We start from the raw sequence: 19,782 nt of genomic DNA, 5'->3' as shown, positions 1-19,782 counted from the left end.
TCATTCTGTGGGTTTTCTAGATGGACGTGAATTTGCATAGAAGTAGAGAAATGACGTACCAAAGTTTTAATCATTCTGTGGGTTTTCTAGATAGAAGTTAATTTGCATTCTTATTTGATTTATGAACTATAACTCTTGCATGGTTCTATAGATGGAAACATAGTATTAAATATTCATACTATCCTCGATAGTTCTCCAATGTTTCTCTTATAAATAAAAATGGAAAAGAACTTTGGCAGAATTTTAGTCACTCTGTGGGTTTTATAGAGATAGAAGTTCATGTGCAACGTCTAAAAAAAGAGATATAAGTTCATTTACTTGCTAATTTGATGTATGAATTCTGAATTGTACGTCATGTTGATGACGTATCTCCCATGCATGACACTGTTGGTCCGTTGGGTGGCAGGAAATTTATGCTGTTTACGGATTTTTCGCTCTCCGTATAATGGCCTCAAATTGAGTCAATTAGGTAGGACATTATCAAATTGATAACTTAAATACTCCACGCTAGGCATCTTGTAATCTTTCTTTTTACGTAGGGTTCCCATGATCTTGTTCTTATAGTACGTACGTTGCATTTAGTTCTACATGATACCACTATGTAGTTACTGACACTGAAATGTAGTTTTTATAGCAGCTCATATTGAATTAAGGAGTAATGTGATTCATCAAACCCCTGTCACTAGGTGCAAAATAACTTATAGGTTGTTGCAAGTCAAAAGCTTTCTCCTGTCACTAGCTGCACAACTTGGGAACAAGTAGCCTAGTTGTTTGAGATCAAAAGCTTCCTCCTGTTACAGAGCAGAGATGACTTGGCAGGATCCTCATTCCTAAAGAATGCTGGTGATAGGTGTTTCAATATGGTCTTAGTTGTGCTTTGGTTTTCTAGGACTATGAAGGAATATAAGTCCATTTTTTTTTTACTTTTCTAATCACTTATGGATAAGCTTGAATTTTTATGGATGGTTAGTTTTTTGGACTGCTTCAACATGCTATTAGGGTTCAGTTTGGTAGCTAGGAAATGGGTCCTCTTACCAAAATATATGTTGGATTTGTTGTTTGGTTGAAGAGCTCATAGATGCAGTACTAAGGGAGGAGCTTATTTTCAAGCCTTGAGTTTATCAGAAACTGCAAGAGGTTGATATAGACACCCCATTATAGTTGAATCATATATTTTGCAAGCTATTCTAGTCCTATTAATTTTCCCCATCACATGTTTGTTGTAGGGTCAAGGTTAGAATCTCTCTTCTGGTTAGTGATGGAACAGTAGGATATATAGTTTTTGACAGACTTAAAATCCTTTCCATTCTTGGCAGGAATGTGATAGATATGCTGTTGATTCATGAATGTGTTCAGTATTAGGATCAGACTAATTAAATACAAAAGAAAACAGAGAAGACAGTTCAATAGAAATGTGTGTGCATATAGGGAAACTTTCTCTTATTAGACCGTCTACGTAATTATGTTGTCAAACTGCGAATGTGAACAATTAAACATATATCTTTTTGTTAAAATGTGTGGTCCAGATTAATAATCTGATAACATAGCATAGCATGCTAAGATTAGCTTGAACAGGCTTAAGATATTCAGATTAATGTTATATTTTATATTTCTGTTTATAGTCTCTTTAAGAATGATAAACGCTATAACATGGTTGGGTTGAATTTTGTCATACCATGTCTGATGATAATGCTCTTTTCCCTGCATGTACTACACCAAACACGTAACGCGTCATTCTCCTCCTCTCCTCTAAAAGCAACATTTTCTTTTCTCATATTTTTTTAAGACATATTTTAAGTTACAATTCTTTCTTTATTATGCTATATTATATGTATATATATATTATAAAACACAATGCCTTGTCTTTATAGCCTATTGAATTTGCCAATTTTTGGATTAGTTTTTTGGACACCTACTAATCAAGCCCACATGGCCCATGTTTAATTGAACACCCACTTGATTTCTTTATTCATTCTTAGAACTTCTGGTTTTTGGAGGCTTTTGTTTAATCAACATTATATGTACGCATACATTCACAATAAACAAAAACTTAAATCTAAAAAAATTCAGGAGAACATGCCCCAGTATGGACAGCGACAAAGATTAATCACACACTACATATAAATATATATTTTTCTTGCTTACATGAATCAATTAATAGAAACAAATTAATTAATATAACGGGAAACGTCGGTTTCTTTGAAAACGAACTCCTATAAAAATACCTGCGAACAACCTCGATGGTACCTATTAGATTTAATGAGAGCCTTTGGATTAATTAATGACTGGTTTTTTAGTCTATTTATTTATTATTAATTTCCCATTTGGCTTAAAGAATGAGGTGTCTGTGTCTTTGGATTTTGTAATTCTTCCAAAGTTTCCTGTTAGCATAATTTGTTTAATTGCTTGGGGGTCCACATGGGTGATTATGGTTTTATTTAATAAGGGAAGCTATAAGCTTTAATCAGACATAATAAAGATGGTACATTAAATATTTATATAGTATTATATAAAGCTTAGGGCCTAAGGCTACCCCGCAGTTGCTTTCAAATGGGACAGCGTCGTATGATTCCATGATGTAAACAGTCACGTTGTCGTATTATTCTCAAAAGTTTAGTTAGGAAACCTACTTTTTATCTTTTATGTGTAATCATCTTGATCCCATTTCGAATAGGTCAAAATGGATATAATTGAAAGTTTAACTTTGTCAATCTGTTTATTACATAATAAGAGTCGAACCCTTTACTTATTTTACTTCTACTTTATTTGGCCAACATTTCAATTTTCATTCATTTCACCATTGAGAGAAATTTTCTTATAACAGAGATATAATTGATTTAGGATCACAATCAAATAATATAATGACAAATATGTTCTCATATTTCATTGCGTAAAACTTTTTTTAATTTTAAAATAAAACCTATTTTATACGATGTTAAGTCGATCCATATTCTTATTATAAGTAAGTTTTTTTCTTTTACTATAAAACTGTTTGGAGAGTTTTTATGCAATGCGTGAACCAAGTTTCGCACTTAACAAAAGCTTTGCACAGTAGGAAGCGCGTGAGCTTAATGCGCGTGGCTTTTGCACAGTTGAGTGAGGATGTATGTAGTGTAGGTTGTACACATTTCCATATGAAAGAGATAGAAAGGGAGGGGTTGAATTTTATGCGGTAGGGTTTGGTTTAACTTTTGTTGTAGTCTTGAGTCTTAACTTGTGGACCATAACCTGAAGAAAAATATAAGTAATTTTTTTCTGAATTATTTATTTTATTAAATTAGCTAGCTAGGCCCATGGCTCCAAGCCCATCAAAGGGTGTAATTTTGTACACCTATACAAAGCAGTAGTGCACAGTAGAGCTGTGAGCCATTTACTATGATTTGGGTGGGTAGGTGGTCCAGCCCAGCCAAGTAAATTGTATTGGGGTTGGCTCATTGATCATTGACATGTATCTTCTTTCTTTCCCCCAAAAAGAAAAAGAATTTGTTGGGAAGAAAAAAACCATTGAGCATTGGCATGTGTTGTAAATTGAAAGGTGATTGGTGCTTTTGATTAATTATATACCTAATTTTATATCTATATATAGGCTATAGCTAGCAATAATATAGCTGTAGGCCTAGTGGCCTCCTCTCTCTCTCTCTCTCTCTCTCTCTCTCTCTCTCTCTCTCTCTCTCTCTCTAAATAACAAAAACAAGGATGGAGATTGGAGTTGGAATGAAAGGTGAGGTTTTGGACGTTTTGGGGGTGGATGAGACGGAGAGGATTGGTTGAGTAGTAGGAGCCCTTATGGGTATTCACAATTACAAACATGTTCAATTTGTGGCATGTCTAAGAAACTAACTTATTTGTGATATTAAGGTCTTCAACCCATTAGGAGTACCTAAGCTAATGAATGTAAAAGAACATATATGTAAAAGTTAAGGCCGTAAAAATAACTCTTGAGTAGTGCTCGAATTCCTTAATTTTTAGTGGTATTCAAACCTCTTTCAAGAAATGTTTGAATCTTTTTTCAAGTAAAATACTTAGACCTCTCTTGAGTAGTGTTCAAACCATGTCAAATAGTACTTGAAAATAAGTTTAGTACTACTTAAAGGTTATATTTCTAGAACTCTAAATAATGGATTTAATCTCTTTAGTCCCAATCCTTCATTAATATTAAAAGTATGATTCTTGCTCCTCCCTTTTTCTAGATAGGAAAAAACAATATCAAGAAATTAGTGAAGGGGTCACACAAATTAGGACAGGTGACACTATCCTGAAGTCAAATGATAGCAGATGTTCATGTGCAGCTTGGCAATCTGAATGCAATGTTTGGAGTAAACTATCTTTGGGTGGTGGGTTAGTGGGCCCGGACGAGTGGACCACATGATTGTGTTGTTTAGGACCTTTAGGTGGTGGTACAAGATATCTAGCAAATCTCAATCATACATATATACACAGTTACTACTAAATTCCATAATCTAAGCCTCTGCTAACAAATTATATAGATGTGGACATCTGAGAAAGCTAGCAGTTTGAAGTTAGAAGTGGTTTTGGCGGGTGGTTTTTTTTTTTTTGGCCCGTTTTGTGGGTTGTATTACCTCAAACCAAATATCAAATATGTCCTCTTTTGGACTCAAATATCAAATATGCCCTTATTATGGGAATTGGGATGAAAACGACTAGAGATCAACTCACAGGACCACTCTTTGTGGGACCTCGTGCACGACTTGTCACCCTCGTGATCTTGCCACGTGTATGAAAGATTAGTGGCTTGGAATGAGGAGACTGATCGATTCTTTTTTTAGCTCATTCGTATTATGACACATGAGTATTTATTGAGGATTTTCCTGAACTTTATAACCTAAAAGTTAATTCTGCAAACCTTATAATTTATAATTTTTAAAGAAAAAAAGAAAATTGAGAAGCTCAATTTTGGAGTGCAAAATTTTACTTTTAATTTTTCTAGCAAAAAAAAAAAGAAAATACAATGACAACTTGGCTCTGAAAGACTGTTGTTGACAAGAAAATACAGAAGACTCTAAGAGATTGTTTATTTTTAATTTTTCCAAGGAAAATTTAGGAAAATAAAGAGTTGAAGGAATATGGTATAGTAAATTAGTAATAGACCACATGCCAACATCTTTGGGAAGGCAACAAGAGAAGCAATGGGGAAAGCAAAGTATATTCCTGATTTTTGAAATAAAAAAGTTACACCAGTACTGGCCAGAGAGATATATGTATATATATATATATGCTAGCTTGTAAGTTGTAACACAAGTTTTCTTTTGCCATTTTGTGTTGGGTTTAAATTTTGTTCATTGTACGTAGAGCTTTTATGAAATAGAGTAGGTACTAATTAAGTATCTATATTACATAAATTGCTGTTAGTATATAGGAAATTAACGAGTCTGATCAATTTATGATCTTAATATGCATAATTAATGTCATTGTAACTAGTACCCTTACTAGGAGTTTAAGATTAATAAGAAACGTCATTTACGTTTTCTAAATATCATTAAGTTTCCATCATCACATGTTCTTTAGGTTAATAATTGCACAATTGTTTTTGGCAATGTTTTGCAAATTTTCATTCATCCTACTTATAGGTAAGTAACGTGTTATTTTGCTTTGGTTATGTTTGTGGTTTTGTTCGATCTTCTTCTTTGATATTCTTGACTTGAGAGATATGTATCTTATTCTTCTTCTTCTTTTTTTGTTTTATATACATGAGTCAAAGGTATTAATATTTGTATTTATATATCTTAGTGCAATGTTTGTATTGTGTTGGATTTTTTTATATTTTTATTAGATATTTCTTTTTTTATATTTTTATTTTTATACCCAAAGTGGAGGTTTAATGTGTTCATGTATGAGAAAATTACAGATTTAGTCCAGTTATTTTATACCTAGTTCAATTTTGGTCAACAATTTTTGTTTAGTTCTGTTTTGGTCCACTAATTGTTCCACTTGTTCAATAAAGATTCAGATTTGTTTTCTCAAATTTGGCATACCTTTTACTCTATCAAATCTCACACAAATTCAGCAAACATATACTTGTTTTAAAGCTATGTATTTCTTCTTTACAACCATATAAAGATCATTCAAATTGGAGTTCTAAAACTCAAGATAATTGACCCCAAAGTAGGGTACCCAAAACTGCCAATTTTTCAAACTTTATCCAATCTCAATTCTCTTAGATTAATAATACTCCAAATTTGTTTTTATGACTAAGAAATGATGAAATATAACTTATATTTCAATTATAATTGAAGAAAACACAACCCAAATGATTTAAAGTTACAAATCTGAACCTTTATTGAACAAATGAAACAATTAGTGGACCAAAACATAACTTAAAAAAGATCGTCGACCAAAATTGAACTAGGTATAAAATAAGTGGACCAAATCTGTAATTTCCTTTTTTTTTATCTATATTATAGGTATAATATACGTGTATTGGCTGCTTAATTTTTTTTGTATTTAAGTGTTTATATGTATCATTCACAATTGGTAACAAATTTTTTTTTTTAATTGGATGCATGAATCATGAAATTTTATTAATCAAAACATTCAAAATTAGGAGTAATAAATGTTTCAAATCATGATTATTTAAATATTGCTTAAATCAGAGCAATGACATATTTTATAAATATTCACAAATTCATGTCTAAACCATTATATGACGTGAAAAAAAAAACCTTACATACATTTATTTACCTACTAAATCTACTCTAAAATAATACATTTAAAACGATGTTATATCTAAAAGACTCTGCTATATATGGAGCTGGTTTTTTCTCATAGCATAATACTAGATCCTCTCTTTGCCTTGATCATTATTAATCGATATTTCCCTTTTATTAATTCAAATGGTTCATTAAAAATCCAAAAAGATGTAATGCTTTTTTGAGTATTATTACTAAACTATAAAGAAAATTGGAGAACCATTCAATTTTTAATGAACAATTTAGATTAAAAGCTAAAATATAGCGAACACAAGGAGAGAATCCAAATTCGTCATATATCTCATCCTTTTATAAAGATTTTTTTGTTTAACCCTTTTGTTTATGAAATGAAATGAAATGCATGCATGCACCACACACACAAATGAACAGAGGTTGGTTAATTTTAATTTTAACAAGTGTAGATCGAACCTATGAATGAGCTCCAACTCACACCCTTGTTGATGCAGAGGGAAGAGATGCATGCATTTGATCTAAAACCCATTTATTATATATCAAATTAATAGCTAGCTAGGGGACTAGGTGCAAAGTTGGGACCTTTGGACCAACAGCTGGCCTGATCTTAACAAGTCATAGTCCCATCGGTGATAGACCCCTCAGATTCGACCGTAGTAATTTGTACCATCCCATCCATTCTGATCAAAGCACTGCCCGTGCCTGTTTAATTTCCTTACAATATTGTACAACAAAGGACTGTTTAGCCAGCTAGCTAGGGTAATTGGGTCAGGTTGGTGAGTTGTCCTCATGAGCATGCATGCAAAGGAGACCGAGTACCCAACCATAATCTGTCATGCTTCTAAATTTTGAACATGTTTATAGTTGACTGTAATGGTCCTTTTAGAGCACCAGACCAGCCAATCCTGCAAAAGAAGTGGGTTTATTCAATCTAAAGACTCTAACACTTAGCTTATTTTATGTGAGTTTTGCCGGTGACTTGGTTGCAACTTGCAAGGTAGTTGACTTTACAAACTTTCCAGCATTGAAGGGAGGGTTGACCTAATTAAACACATCCCCAAAACCTAGAAATAATGAGATTAGTTCTGATTGAATGGGAAGGTGCTTTCAACAATGTCACATTACATGTACATTCAATTCTCTCAAAATTTGATGGAGTATTGTAGGCTGATAATAATAGAAGAAAAACTTGTGTGAATTAAGTTGGAGTGGTATGTGGCATTGTTGGGTGGCACAGTAATCACTTAGATGATGACATATGTCCAAATAATTTGATGATATATATAACTTTTAAGTAAAATTGTAGAAATGATTCTCGTGGTTTAATTACATCAATATTCAATGTTACTTTTGTGGTTTTCAAATTTTTAATCATACTTTTGTGGTTAAAAATGCTATCAATTATGTTCCAATTTCATAATTTAATTTGTTAAATAGCATGCATGTGCAAGTCGCATGGGAGGGCAAAATTGCCATTTCAGTTAATCAGTGGCCTTCAGGATAGTAAATAAGAATATGGATGTGTTAGATAAAGTTGTTGTACCACAAAAGTTCTACCCTCACAAGTTTATCTCACAATGGACGTGTCTAATCATGGGGACAAGTACAACACGTTGTTGGGATTGATACAACTCTAGCTCATCTCATATATGCAGTGCATCACGCACAACACTAGAGCCCATGGCCCATACTGTTGATAGTGCATGCTTCGCTGTACGTCGATCAACGCAACATGTCACAGTGAGCCTACACTGTTGGCATGTTTTGGAGATGCCAGGCAGCCAAATTTATCTGCCAAGTGAAGTATTGAACTTTGTAGTGAAAACCCTAAACCCTAAATCCCACTCCATGAAATAAACACAACCTTATCTTCTAGTTAAAGTAAACAGAAGTACAAAATCATTGAAGATGTGACTTGGATTAAAAATCATTTCCTAGCTCTAGTCTTGATCAATCAACAACAGCAATGACACGTCTTAGCTTCAATTCTTGGCATTACAAACACTACTAGTTCAAGAACGAGAGAAACATGTTTGATTCATTCCTATATATGTTCAATTCTACAGCAATAACATGCATTTTCTAGCTAGTCACACATTAACTAAAAAAGTGAAACATTCTGATACATATATAGTTTTGTTCACATCACCCTTGGGGACACATTCACCATCATGTTCAACTCCAAGAGTCTCCAACTCATAATGATAATCCATGATCCACGTGCTAAGCACTTGCCAAACCCAATTTTAATTTCATTTTTCTGAGGCTTTGCCAGAGAGAGAGAGAGAGAGAGAGAGAGAGAGAGAGAGAGAGAGAGAGATGGAAAGTTGTAGACAGCACTTAAACCTACGCACACTTCCATTGGAAAGTATAATGATCGACTACTACCACTACAGTACTACTACACTTTTCAGTATAAGTGGGGAAAGTGCTTTTGTCATCAAGAAGCCTCTCCTAGGAGTCAGGGATTTGGCTTAGACAACATAGATGCCCTCATGAGACATGAGCCAGCTTTTGGCTTTTGCTTCAATCGTGTAATGGGCAAAAAACATATATATATATATATGTGGGTGGGTAACCACCAATCAAGCCCCTACCTTAGCTTTCTTCTTTTACTCTCTTCCTGCTGGAAACCAATCAAAGCCTCCTACTTGCCCCAAACATCATCTCTTATTTCCTTTTTCTCGTCACTGCCAAAGCCATCTACATCACAATTCACAACCTTAATTAAACATGTTTTCACTTTCTGTCAAATTAGCATTTAATTAATTGAACATATATAAACCATGGTATTAATTTCACTTTCACACTTTCCTGTCAAGCATAAAACTATTGGATCGATATAAAAAAAGTGAAGTTACTGTCATGAACCAGCATGGCTAAATTGGTGCAACACCAGCCTCAACTAGTATGTGTGTTGTGCAAGAGAGCATGCACGTGCTCTTTTTCTTTTTCTTAGAGTAGAAGAAACGTATAAGGCCTGCACAACCATGTAAAAACTGACCAGATGATAACAAAGCTAAAACCATTTCATAACCATGATACAGACATCTGAATTTGTTGTTTGATGTGTGTGTGTGTGCGCGATAAAAAAGGCTGGTAGTCATCGATCACCCAATTAACCTTTTGCTTCCAACTTTTACAGATGCTTTGCCAAATTGCCACTATATATATCTTTTTCAATCCAATCCTTTCAAGTTTCTTTTGTTGTTTTATTTCCCTCTTTTTCCTTTCATCTATTGATGAGCGTAACAAAAACGCGTTCCTTGATTTCTTTTATACTAAATCCCAAAAGTAAGCACTCATGCATGCCAAAAGCCATTTAAAGGTAGGACCCTGAAAAAAACAACCTAAAACCTCTTTCTCTTGGTTAACTTATTTTCTCACCGAGGGCCCAAATTGGTCCAATTTTCTTTTTCTCTGGACCATACAACTCAATGGATCTTTGGCTCCACAAGCCTGTAATTTGGAAAATTTCGGTGGCCTACAAAACAGAGGTTTTCTTCTTTTTATCACCTATTCTCTTTTGTTTTCTTATCCTGTCTTTGCCAAAATAATATCTAGTCTTCACTGGTCAACCTAGCATTTCACAATCAATGTCTCTTTCAATGTCCCTATCTCTGTCTTTTCTTGTAATTATTATTGAAATCAATCAGATTGATCCACTTTTCTCTAAGTCAATCCCCAACAAAATAACCTTTATTTTGTTAACTCTCGATCTTTTCCCTTGGTCAATCCCTAATACTATAAGAAAAAAAAGAAAAAAAATCATTCATTTACAAGACTTTGCATGCCTCACAAGCACTGGTAAGATTGACTTTTCTGTTTTATAAATATTAACTTGATTGAAATTTCTAGCATGATTAAAGTTGAGGTGGGGGAGGGGGACCTTACTATCATATCAGTCTTCATCAATGTCAATTTCAATGCAAAACATATTCCAGCAATCACTAGCTAGTACGTAACAACAATAAATGTAACTTTGTAATTAAATCGGCAATCTGTAGAGTTTGGTGCATTAATCATACTGAAAAACAAGTTATGCCAATTATCAACTATGCCTATTATTCTTATTAATTAAGACAAAGTGAATTTGAATTTGTATATGCATGGTTAACATATATACCCTCATCAGAAACTTGCTTAGGAGAAGTAACTGATCGGAAGCCCTTCTGTGGCACTTTTTTCTTTCGGCTTAGGGATGAGGAAAAGGTTATTTTACTTCTAGTGATCTAAAGATTGTGACACAAGAAATATGATCTGCTTTCGGTAGATGACGATCAACTATTTGTGGACATCTCTCTCTCTCTCTCTCTCTCTCTCTCTCAAAATAGGAGTTTTTATGTATTTGGTAACCTAACAACTAATAGAAATGCATATCATATATATAATTCTAATTATCCCCAATCCAGTGAAGATCGACGTGTTACTGTTTCTAATACCTGAATACTTTTAGTACCCAATTCATATAAAGTGGATCACTTATATATGATATCTGTGATTCTGTCTTTAACTTGGGCATCACACATCGATCATGACTGTGATTTTATACACATCTGATGCCTAATTGAAAAATTTACGCATTGCCTTTCTTAAAGGCTAAGTAACATAGATGAGATTTTGTATGCCAGCTCTTCTCCACAACAAATGTCCCAGCAACTACTAAAGTAACGAACTGCTGTGCACCCCATGCATATGACAGCCTTCAATTCAGAAAAAAAAAAAAATAAACAACGAAAATATATATGAATGAAAATATCCACCTATTATAAAAATGACCAAGAAAAATGGTATTAATAGTCTATCGAGATGTAAGTTTATAACTTGTTATGGGTGAAATGAAATGCAATCGGAACTGCTAACAGAAAAGAACATACATATGATAATGGCTTTAAACTTTTGATTTAACTCTGAAAATTCCAGGTTTCTTACAAACTCATGAAAGTTGAGAAGCTAAAAATCATACATATGTATTCAAATTTAAAGTTGAACTCTAACCAAATATGAAGGTTAAGGCACATCAGTTTCTAAGGAAGAACTTGTTAACGCACATTTACAAGGAGAAAAATGCAGTTGATGGACTTGCTAGTATTGGGCTGCACTATCTTGGATGATCCCCCTCCCTCTATTGATTACTTATTAAGAGAGGACTTGGTCCAAGGCCCAGGGTCCCAAGGCCCAGAATTATTGTAGGTTAGTTGGGCCTCTGGCCCCTACTCTATCAAAAAGAAATATTGACAACATGCAGGTCTACAAATTAGTGTCCAAGGAAGATTAGTACTGTAGTTGCCTTGACATAAAGTTTGATCCTACATTCTAATGAATGAATTACACTTACACATAAATTTGATCCCACACTTTCTGAGCAACCAAACGGGAAAATAAACGAATTCACAGGCTCACAGCATAAATTACATCAAAAGACTGATACTAAAACCAAAACGGTTCCAGTTTCCATCAATACCTAATACTAAAAAGAAAAATTCCCAATAAGTACGATCCACCAAAACGGCCCACTACGAGACTCTGAATTGTGAAACATAGATGCTGTCTGTCTGGGGACGACGTCGTATAGCGGGATCTACTGGTTCTACTCGGCGTCGTCGACCTCGACCACCTTCTTGGGCTTGCGGTAATTCTCTTCGATGTGCTTGGCGATCAAGACCCCAGTGGAGGAGAGCTTCTCGATGTTCGGAAGTTGGTAGTTTTGAGCAAGGTAGACTCCGGTCACTGCGCCCAGTAGAAACTGGAAGCCGCTTGTGATGATGCCCATTGTTGATTGCTGCACAATTGCAATGTCTCTCTCTTCTTACAGTTATCACTTATCAGACAATTTTTGGGTTTGAATTTGGGGGGTTTGGATCGGTGTCAATTTTATAAGGAGAAGCTTCTTGCTCCTCAAGTCTCCAAAGGAGAGGTTCACTCCTTGCTTGCTTGTGTGATGGGTTAACTCCTTCCTCAAGTATGTGAAAATCATCGTAACCATAATGAATTGTTATACAACTCTAACTTGTTTTTTAAAATAGAATATTACGGTCTATTATATATGGATTGGAAAACAAGATTATATACATATTGTTTTAGTCGGTCAAATCAACTTTATATTGAAGTCAAAAATCTAGTTGGTTAGATACCTAAAATTGTAAGAAAATACAAAAGAAAAAAAAAAACCGTGGTGTTAAACGGGCGGACAAGCACAAGCATGACACAAGCACAACACAAATAAAACGGGTACAACATGACACGAGTAAATGGGATAGGCCGATCTGAAGTTTTAAGTATATCAAGCACGACACAAGCACAAACATAAAATGAGCACGACTTATTTAACATTATTTTTTTCATTTTAAAGAAATTTTTTTAAAAAATTCAACTTTTCAAGAAAAAATGTTAATATTTTAATTATAAGAAAGAAAAAATATTATAAGGTTAGTTTCACTCCCTAAAAAAAAAAAAGAAAAAAAAAAAGCACATGGGCCGGCCTGTTTAAGGCACGACACAAGCACAAGTAGACCATAAGCTGTGGGCCGTACTGAAGTACACCTTAGCTATATGGGCTAGCACGAGCACGACACGAAAATATAAATAGACCCAACTTAAACCTAGCTCTAAGCCTAATAAATAAGGCCACAAGTTACAACCTAATGTGATGTCAATATGTCACATTGATAAATATATATATATATATGTTATGTTACATTATTATGTCTAAAAAGTAAAATGTATGAATTGTCATTATATTAATAGAAAGAAATCTTCTATACTTGGGCATAAGGCTTATATTGGTGGCTAGGGGAATAAGAAAGCCTATTTTTTCTTCAAGGGGCGGCAAGAGTACTTTATTTTTGTTGGGGTAGGAAAAAGTAATTAAATATGAAATTGGGGTGGATAATTAAACATCATTTTCTTTGTTGTGTGTGTTTTCTTATAATTGTAGGTCTTTAAAGGAGTTTAATGGATTTTAAAATTCATATAATTCATCAAAATTCAAAGAAATTGAATGAAATTCTCATGAAATTTGTTATGTGCAAAAAATGCATTCAAATCCATCTAAATCCATTAAAATTTTTCACATAATGAAATCTATAACTTTTTTAGGACACCTGGATTTAATTGAAATCCATTAAAATCTGAGTTGGGAACACCTAAATTTCATTGGAATCCATTAAAATTTAAATTGGGGACACCTAAATTTTATTGGACTTTTAAAATCTAATGAAATCTAAGTTGGTGACACCCTCCTTTAATTGACCAAAACAAAAATTATAAACTCGATCTTCTTTTCTATTCTTTCTCCTAATATACCACATTTTAGAATAATAGACCACAATATTCTATTGTAAAAGATTAAAGAAAAAAAAAAAACAAGTCATAATTGGATATCTATAACAAATTAACAATTCATTTTTCTTTATGATTTTCACTTGGGGAAGGAGTTAACCCGTCACCCAAGCAAGCAAGTAGTTAGTGAACCTATAGAGACTTGAGGTGCAAGAAGCTTCTTCTCCTTATTTAATTCATACCCCGATCCAAATATCACCCAAACCCTAAACCCAAAAATCTCGGATAACCGTAAGAGAATAGACCCATTTTTCTGAGGACCCAAATTGTCAACAAGCAACAATGGGCATCATCAAAAGCAGCTTCCAGTTTCTACTGGGCACAGTGGCCGGAGTCTACGTTGCTCAAAACTACAACGTTCCCAACATCCAGAAGCTCTCCACCACTTGGCTCGTGATCGCCAAGCACGTCGAAGAGAATTACCGCAAGCCCAAGAAGAAGGACGACGAGTAGAAGATTCAGTAGATCCCCCTATGCGAAGTCGTTTTCCCAGACAGGTTCTTTTTTCTTTTTCTGAAGAAATAAAAAATGTAGAGGGGACTTTGTTTCCAGAGATTCGTAGTGGATTGAAGGCGATTATAGATCATAATTTGGTTGGGGGTTTTTCTTTTTAGTATTTGGTTCTGATGGAAATCGGAGCCGTTTGGTTCTTAGTTTCAGTATTTTAATGTAATTTAAGCTGTGAATTCGTTTTTTTTCCCCATTTGGTTGCTGAGAAAGTGTAGGAAATAGAAGGAAAATTTTGGAACTTTTCAAAAGTTTGGATTTTTTCTATTGGGTATTATTCAATGAGTTTGGAATTATTATGAATTCATTTATTTTCCTGTTTGGAATTGTTCAATGCGCATAGCTACCATCCTCATCAATTTGTTAATGCTAATTGCTGTGCAAGTGAATTCTTCATAGATAAAATGGACTTGCTTTTTTTTTTTTTTTGGATAAGAAACACAATTCCATTAAACTTTAAAGATTGCAAGTCAAATGGAAGATACCCACCAACAAACAGAGAAACCATGAGCAATAACAACCCTGCCCAAGCTATCAACCCTGCAAGAACAATGCACCCACACAAAAAATGCAACCCAGAAACCTAAATAACTGCAGCTCTTTACTGAAAACAATTGGTAGATGTTCTGTTGCCATACGATGTGTACTTGATTATGGTTAGTGACTTGGAACAATGCTTGCTGAATTTGATGGAATATATAATTAGGGCAATATGGATAGTGAGACCCAATTTTAATTGAATTAGAACTAAATTCATTAGTGGACAATATTACCTCAAATGTCAAGAATGCAGAATTTGATCGAATTCTAGTAGTTAAGGATCAACTATTCATGGAATCTTGGAGGTACTGCTTTCCATCAACTAATAATTATCGCTCATCTTTCATGCATTGTAGTCTTTTGATTTTTGCCTCTCATGTGCATGTGATGGATGATATTCCTCGTGTATCCTAACTTTTCCATTTTGCATTTTTATTTTAGTATTCAAATGGGTTATGTATCTTTACAGTTTTTCTGATTTATTTCTGTTGGTCAAGATACAAAAAACGGACTATGTTACATAGACATTGGCCAAACAGCTTCCATTGATATCTGGGTTTAAATAGAAGGACTATTTTTGACTAAGACAATTTTCTTTTACTTACCATTGTGATTAAATATTGTAGATAGAGCCATGCTATCAAAAGAACCAATTGGGGGCTATTGTTGGTAGCACTGCCTTAAGCATTTAACAAATCATGGAAGAAACCTTAGTTGGATCATTTTAGATTACAAAAAAAACAGGGATTTTTATGGGATGGAAGCTTGTTTGTAGATTTATGTTTCAAGCAATGTTTTGGTGGGTCTCTCTCTCTCACTGTGTGTGTGTGTGTGTGAACGCAGGTCTGTGTTTGTGTGTGCATTCTTACTAATCCTAGGTGATGGTCGTTGGAAGAAAGTCACAGACTCACTAGATTGTTGGCTCATACCAGCTTTTTGAATTATTGTTCAAATATGCCTATGTTTTTGTTTTCTTAATTTCATGTCATAGATGTTAGATAATCTTGTAACTGTATGCAACATGAAGGGAAGAAGGGTTAAAATGGTTGCTTTTTCGTTTTTGTTTGTTTACTACTCTAGATTCACTGCCCTTGGCTTGTTGAATTATTTTTTCCTTGAAAAATAGAGCAGCCATAATCTTGTTCTTGCTCAATAAGTTATATCAATATGAACAGTCTCGAGCTTGCATGCATAGTAATCATCAAGTAGAATCAACTGAATCAATAAGGTTGAAAGGTAAAGCCGTTTGCTCAAATTTGAAAAGGAGATCATACTTTTTCCTATTATTGTCATCCTTACTAAATCCATAAATTTTGATGCTTCCGGTAAAGGGATTTGGTTTGAACGGTTCATACAAATCAATGGAAATTAGGATTTAATCTTTTCTTGGAATTCTTGCCATGTGGTTCTGTTGAATTTATCATGCTTGTCCAAACAATTGGATTTGGATATGATCAGAATGTAATTCAATGTCAATATGCAACTGATTTGAGGTCCTGAGGTCAAATCAATTTCCTCCAGTTAATTACAAACCATGTATTCCTATCCCCAACAAAAAAAAAAAACAATACAAACCATGTAATCTCACATGGATGGTAATAACTGATGATCATCACTTGGTTTTAGATTTTAATGCCTTTCAAGTGGGTACTTTAGTATAAGTTGCTCTTCATTTTGTATGCTCAGGTGTTATCTTGTCTGTGGTAGCTTTGCTAATGGTATATTTCTAAAACTGCTGACAGAAATTAGGAATGACATCCATCCAAAATAGATAAGATCATGAAGTCTATTATGTAGTTTTCCCTCTAGATGAAAATCTCTGTTACATATCTACTTTAGTTACAATATACACATAAAAAAAAAAAAAAAAGTACATATATGAAGCAGAAGTTGGAAGTTGCTTCAACTACTTTTGTACTGACATGTGAATCATAAGCTACATCTGTTGTGAACTCCAGGGTTGTGAATTCTAGTCAATGAGCAGATAGAAGTCACTTAAAACAGAAGAAGCTCTGCCACTCTCCGATAGAGATGAAGAAGGGAAGGCCAAAGGGCTCTTCTGCTTGTGCAACAAACGCCACTCATCCATGCATGAAATTTGGTGAGGGTCCAAATTTGGGGGAATTCTCTGGTCTAGAATATTCAGAATCTTTTCAGTTTTACCAAGAATGTAAACTGCATGCCTCACACTTTCCTCCCTTTCTTCAATGGTGCTGCACAAACATTTCATGCTTATAACTTTCTGTAAATTAGTGAGACAAGCACCCAGTATGTCAGAGATCATGACAGTCAATACTTCAAATAATCTCTCATCTGTCAGGTTGGTGCTGCCTTCATAATTTAGCAGAATAGTTTGACTTATCCTATACATGGAATTAGCAGCCAATTCGTTAATGGGCCATTTTGAAGGACTATCTCTTAAACATACATTCATAATCATTTGCTTCTTTTTAGATTCTTCAAATACGAGTTTTGCAGTTTCAGAAAGTCCTTCAAGTATTTCCTTTGAGCTCTTTCCCTGAAGTGACAATTTACGAAGATCCACATCCAGCCATTTGTGGTAGAGATCCACTCCTAGCCACACAACGGTTGCTGCATTTCTGATGTTGGTAAGATCTTCTTGACTATCCAGGTGACTTTCAATGAGATTTATGTACATGAGCCCTTCATTTACACCACATATCAACTTTTTGATTACACAGCTGCTGATGTTTGGAAGTGCAAGAGCGATACTTATTAGTGTTGCAACAGGTAAAGCCCAACAATTTGGAGGTTCTTCAGAATCTAGAGAGGGAACTTGGTCACTGTCAAAATCTGCTACTCCTCTGAATCCTTGAGAAAATGGTGCTTTCTCCAACATTTCAATGAGATATTTAGGTTCTCTTTTCTTTCCTCTCTGAAACCAATGATCAGTAGCATCACAGTTGCATCTCATCATGAGCTCAACCAACGCATTCTCCCCTTCAAGATGCAAAACATAACAGCTAAGATCTAGCTTTGGGTTTGGCTGTGACTTTAGCCCTGAGTCATTGCTTACAACAGCATTGAATCTTAACTTCTTCTTCCACAGTTTGCAGCAGTCGTAGCATAACAAGATCTGACTTACAAAGAAAATGGAAATGAGCCGAATCACTTTACTCGCTAGGACAATCCCTGTCTGCATTCCAATACATAAGTCCAACAATTTGTTTTTTGTCTCATAAGCAAGTTTCCTGCAGTGCCGATTTTGGATTCTTAAAGTTAATGGACACCTTTTCCACTCTACCAGTCCCTGGATCCAGTATCTTTCTAATTTGAATTCTTTCTTGTAGCTTGTGTTTCCTCTTTTTGCACACCTGAAATTTATGGCAATGAACCATCTAGATGCTGGAGCAATTGTACCAACTCCTACTGCAATCGTCTGTGTAGCAAGAACCAAAGTGGTTGACCACCTGTAGTCAGACTCCCCGCTGCAAAATTTAAATGACCAGGGCATCAAGTAAGTTCGAACCATGGTTTCTCCTAAAATCATGGCACTCAAAAGACATAATGCTCCAGAAGCAGTGCATGTTGCTGAACGCCCCATCACAAACTGGGGGCTAGAGGTATGAGCCATCATCCAATATTTCGTCAGATCCTCTCTAAGTTTGCTAACCACTCTTCTACCAGTTTCATTTGAGCCTTCTTTCAGAGCTAATTGGTGCCTTTTATTGTACTTATGTTCTAAATAACGTTTACAAGTTGGAACAGTTAAAGCAGAAAAATTCAACATGATAAGTAAAACAAGCATGATGAACATGATGCAAGCATGCTCCAAGCAGAAAACAAAGATTGCACCAGTAGCTAGTTGAATGCAGATATTCACGATAAGGGTAATAACTAGAATTCCAAAGGCCATTGCATTCATCAAGATTTCTTTATTCTCCATGGCTCCAAGAGAAGGCATAGAGTTACCCATTACTGTGCAGATCAAGACAGAGCTGCTGAGTTTGGCAAGTTGATCCTGGCGGTTAGGCATCGGAGTATTTAGATCTACTGACAGTTTAATTGCTACACCTATCAAGGTCAAAGAAGTGGCATTGATAGAGAAGAACTTGCAAGGGAACCAGAGTTTCCAGTGTCGGAAGCCATGGATAACATCTGCAGCCATTGCAACTAGGCAGGCCAGGGATGCTACTGCTACATAGATTCCGATCCAAGGCAACGGCGCGCTGAACTTCTCCTGATTCAAGTTCCCATCAATATCACAGCCTAGCCTACCCATCTTTCTGAATCTCTGAATCTTTTCTCAGGTGACCTATTCTTGGGTGAGAGGTTTCTGTTCTGGTTGTGTCGCTGAATGTTATCTAGTCAAGAATTGCAGGTCCACTTGGTTGTAAATGCTTGACATGTTGACACTGTTACATGGCCCTCATTAGTGTTTGACTGATTTTGGACGACTGATGAATCATGCATGAATAAGAATTATTCTTTTTCTTCCTATCATTTATTGGTTGGACTTGTTGAGAGCAGGTTAAGCTTTTTTGTATTTTACTAATTGCACTCAAGTGCCGCAGTTTGGGTAATACTCATCTTGCTTTTATATAATATATTACTGATGGCTGACGTGTGTGATTCCGTCACCAAGCATGGCTTCAACTACAACGAGTAAAGAATGAGAGCATTGATCTCTAGATCTTGGATTGAATGATGAAATGAATTGGTCTTGGGTCCCATCAGCTAAACTCTCCTCCTG

General features: G+C 34.9%; 2 protein-coding genes across 3 annotated transcripts; one reads left to right on the top strand and one right to left on the bottom strand.

Annotated features, from left to right (window-relative positions):
* The first annotated feature begins 14,168 nt into the window (after positions 1–14,168).
* Positions 14,169–17,144, top strand: LOC147273800 (uncharacterized). Of its 2 annotated transcripts, none has more exons than XM_086227772.1 (2): positions 14,169–14,518; positions 17,027–17,144. In XM_086227772.1, exon 1 carries the CDS (start codon positions 14,304–14,306, stop codon positions 14,472–14,474), a length of 171 nt encoding a protein of 56 aa, XP_086083898.1. In that variant the 5' UTR covers positions 14,169–14,303; the 3' UTR covers positions 14,475–14,518; positions 17,027–17,144. The 2 variants fall into 2 exon arrangements, with proteins under 2 accessions (XP_086083898.1, XP_086083899.1); XM_086227773.1 differs by lacking the exon at positions 17,027–17,144 and adding an exon at positions 15,912–15,929.
* LOC147273799 (uncharacterized) lies at positions 17,038–19,566 on the bottom strand. The gene has a single exon (XM_086227771.1). It carries the CDS (start codon positions 19,309–19,311, stop codon positions 17,038–17,040), a length of 2,274 nt encoding a protein of 757 aa, XP_086083897.1. The 5' UTR covers positions 19,312–19,566.
* Between the last annotated feature and the right edge of the window lie 216 nt (positions 19,567–19,782).

This window comes from Dryas octopetala, chromosome 9 (assembly GCF_963921425.1).
Source record: "Dryas octopetala chromosome 9, drDryOcto1.1, whole genome shotgun sequence".
NCBI lineage: Eukaryota > Viridiplantae > Streptophyta > Magnoliopsida > Rosales > Rosaceae > Dryas > Dryas octopetala.
Note: the sequence above shows the minus strand (reverse complement) of the source record. Positions and strands in the feature narration are given on the sequence as shown.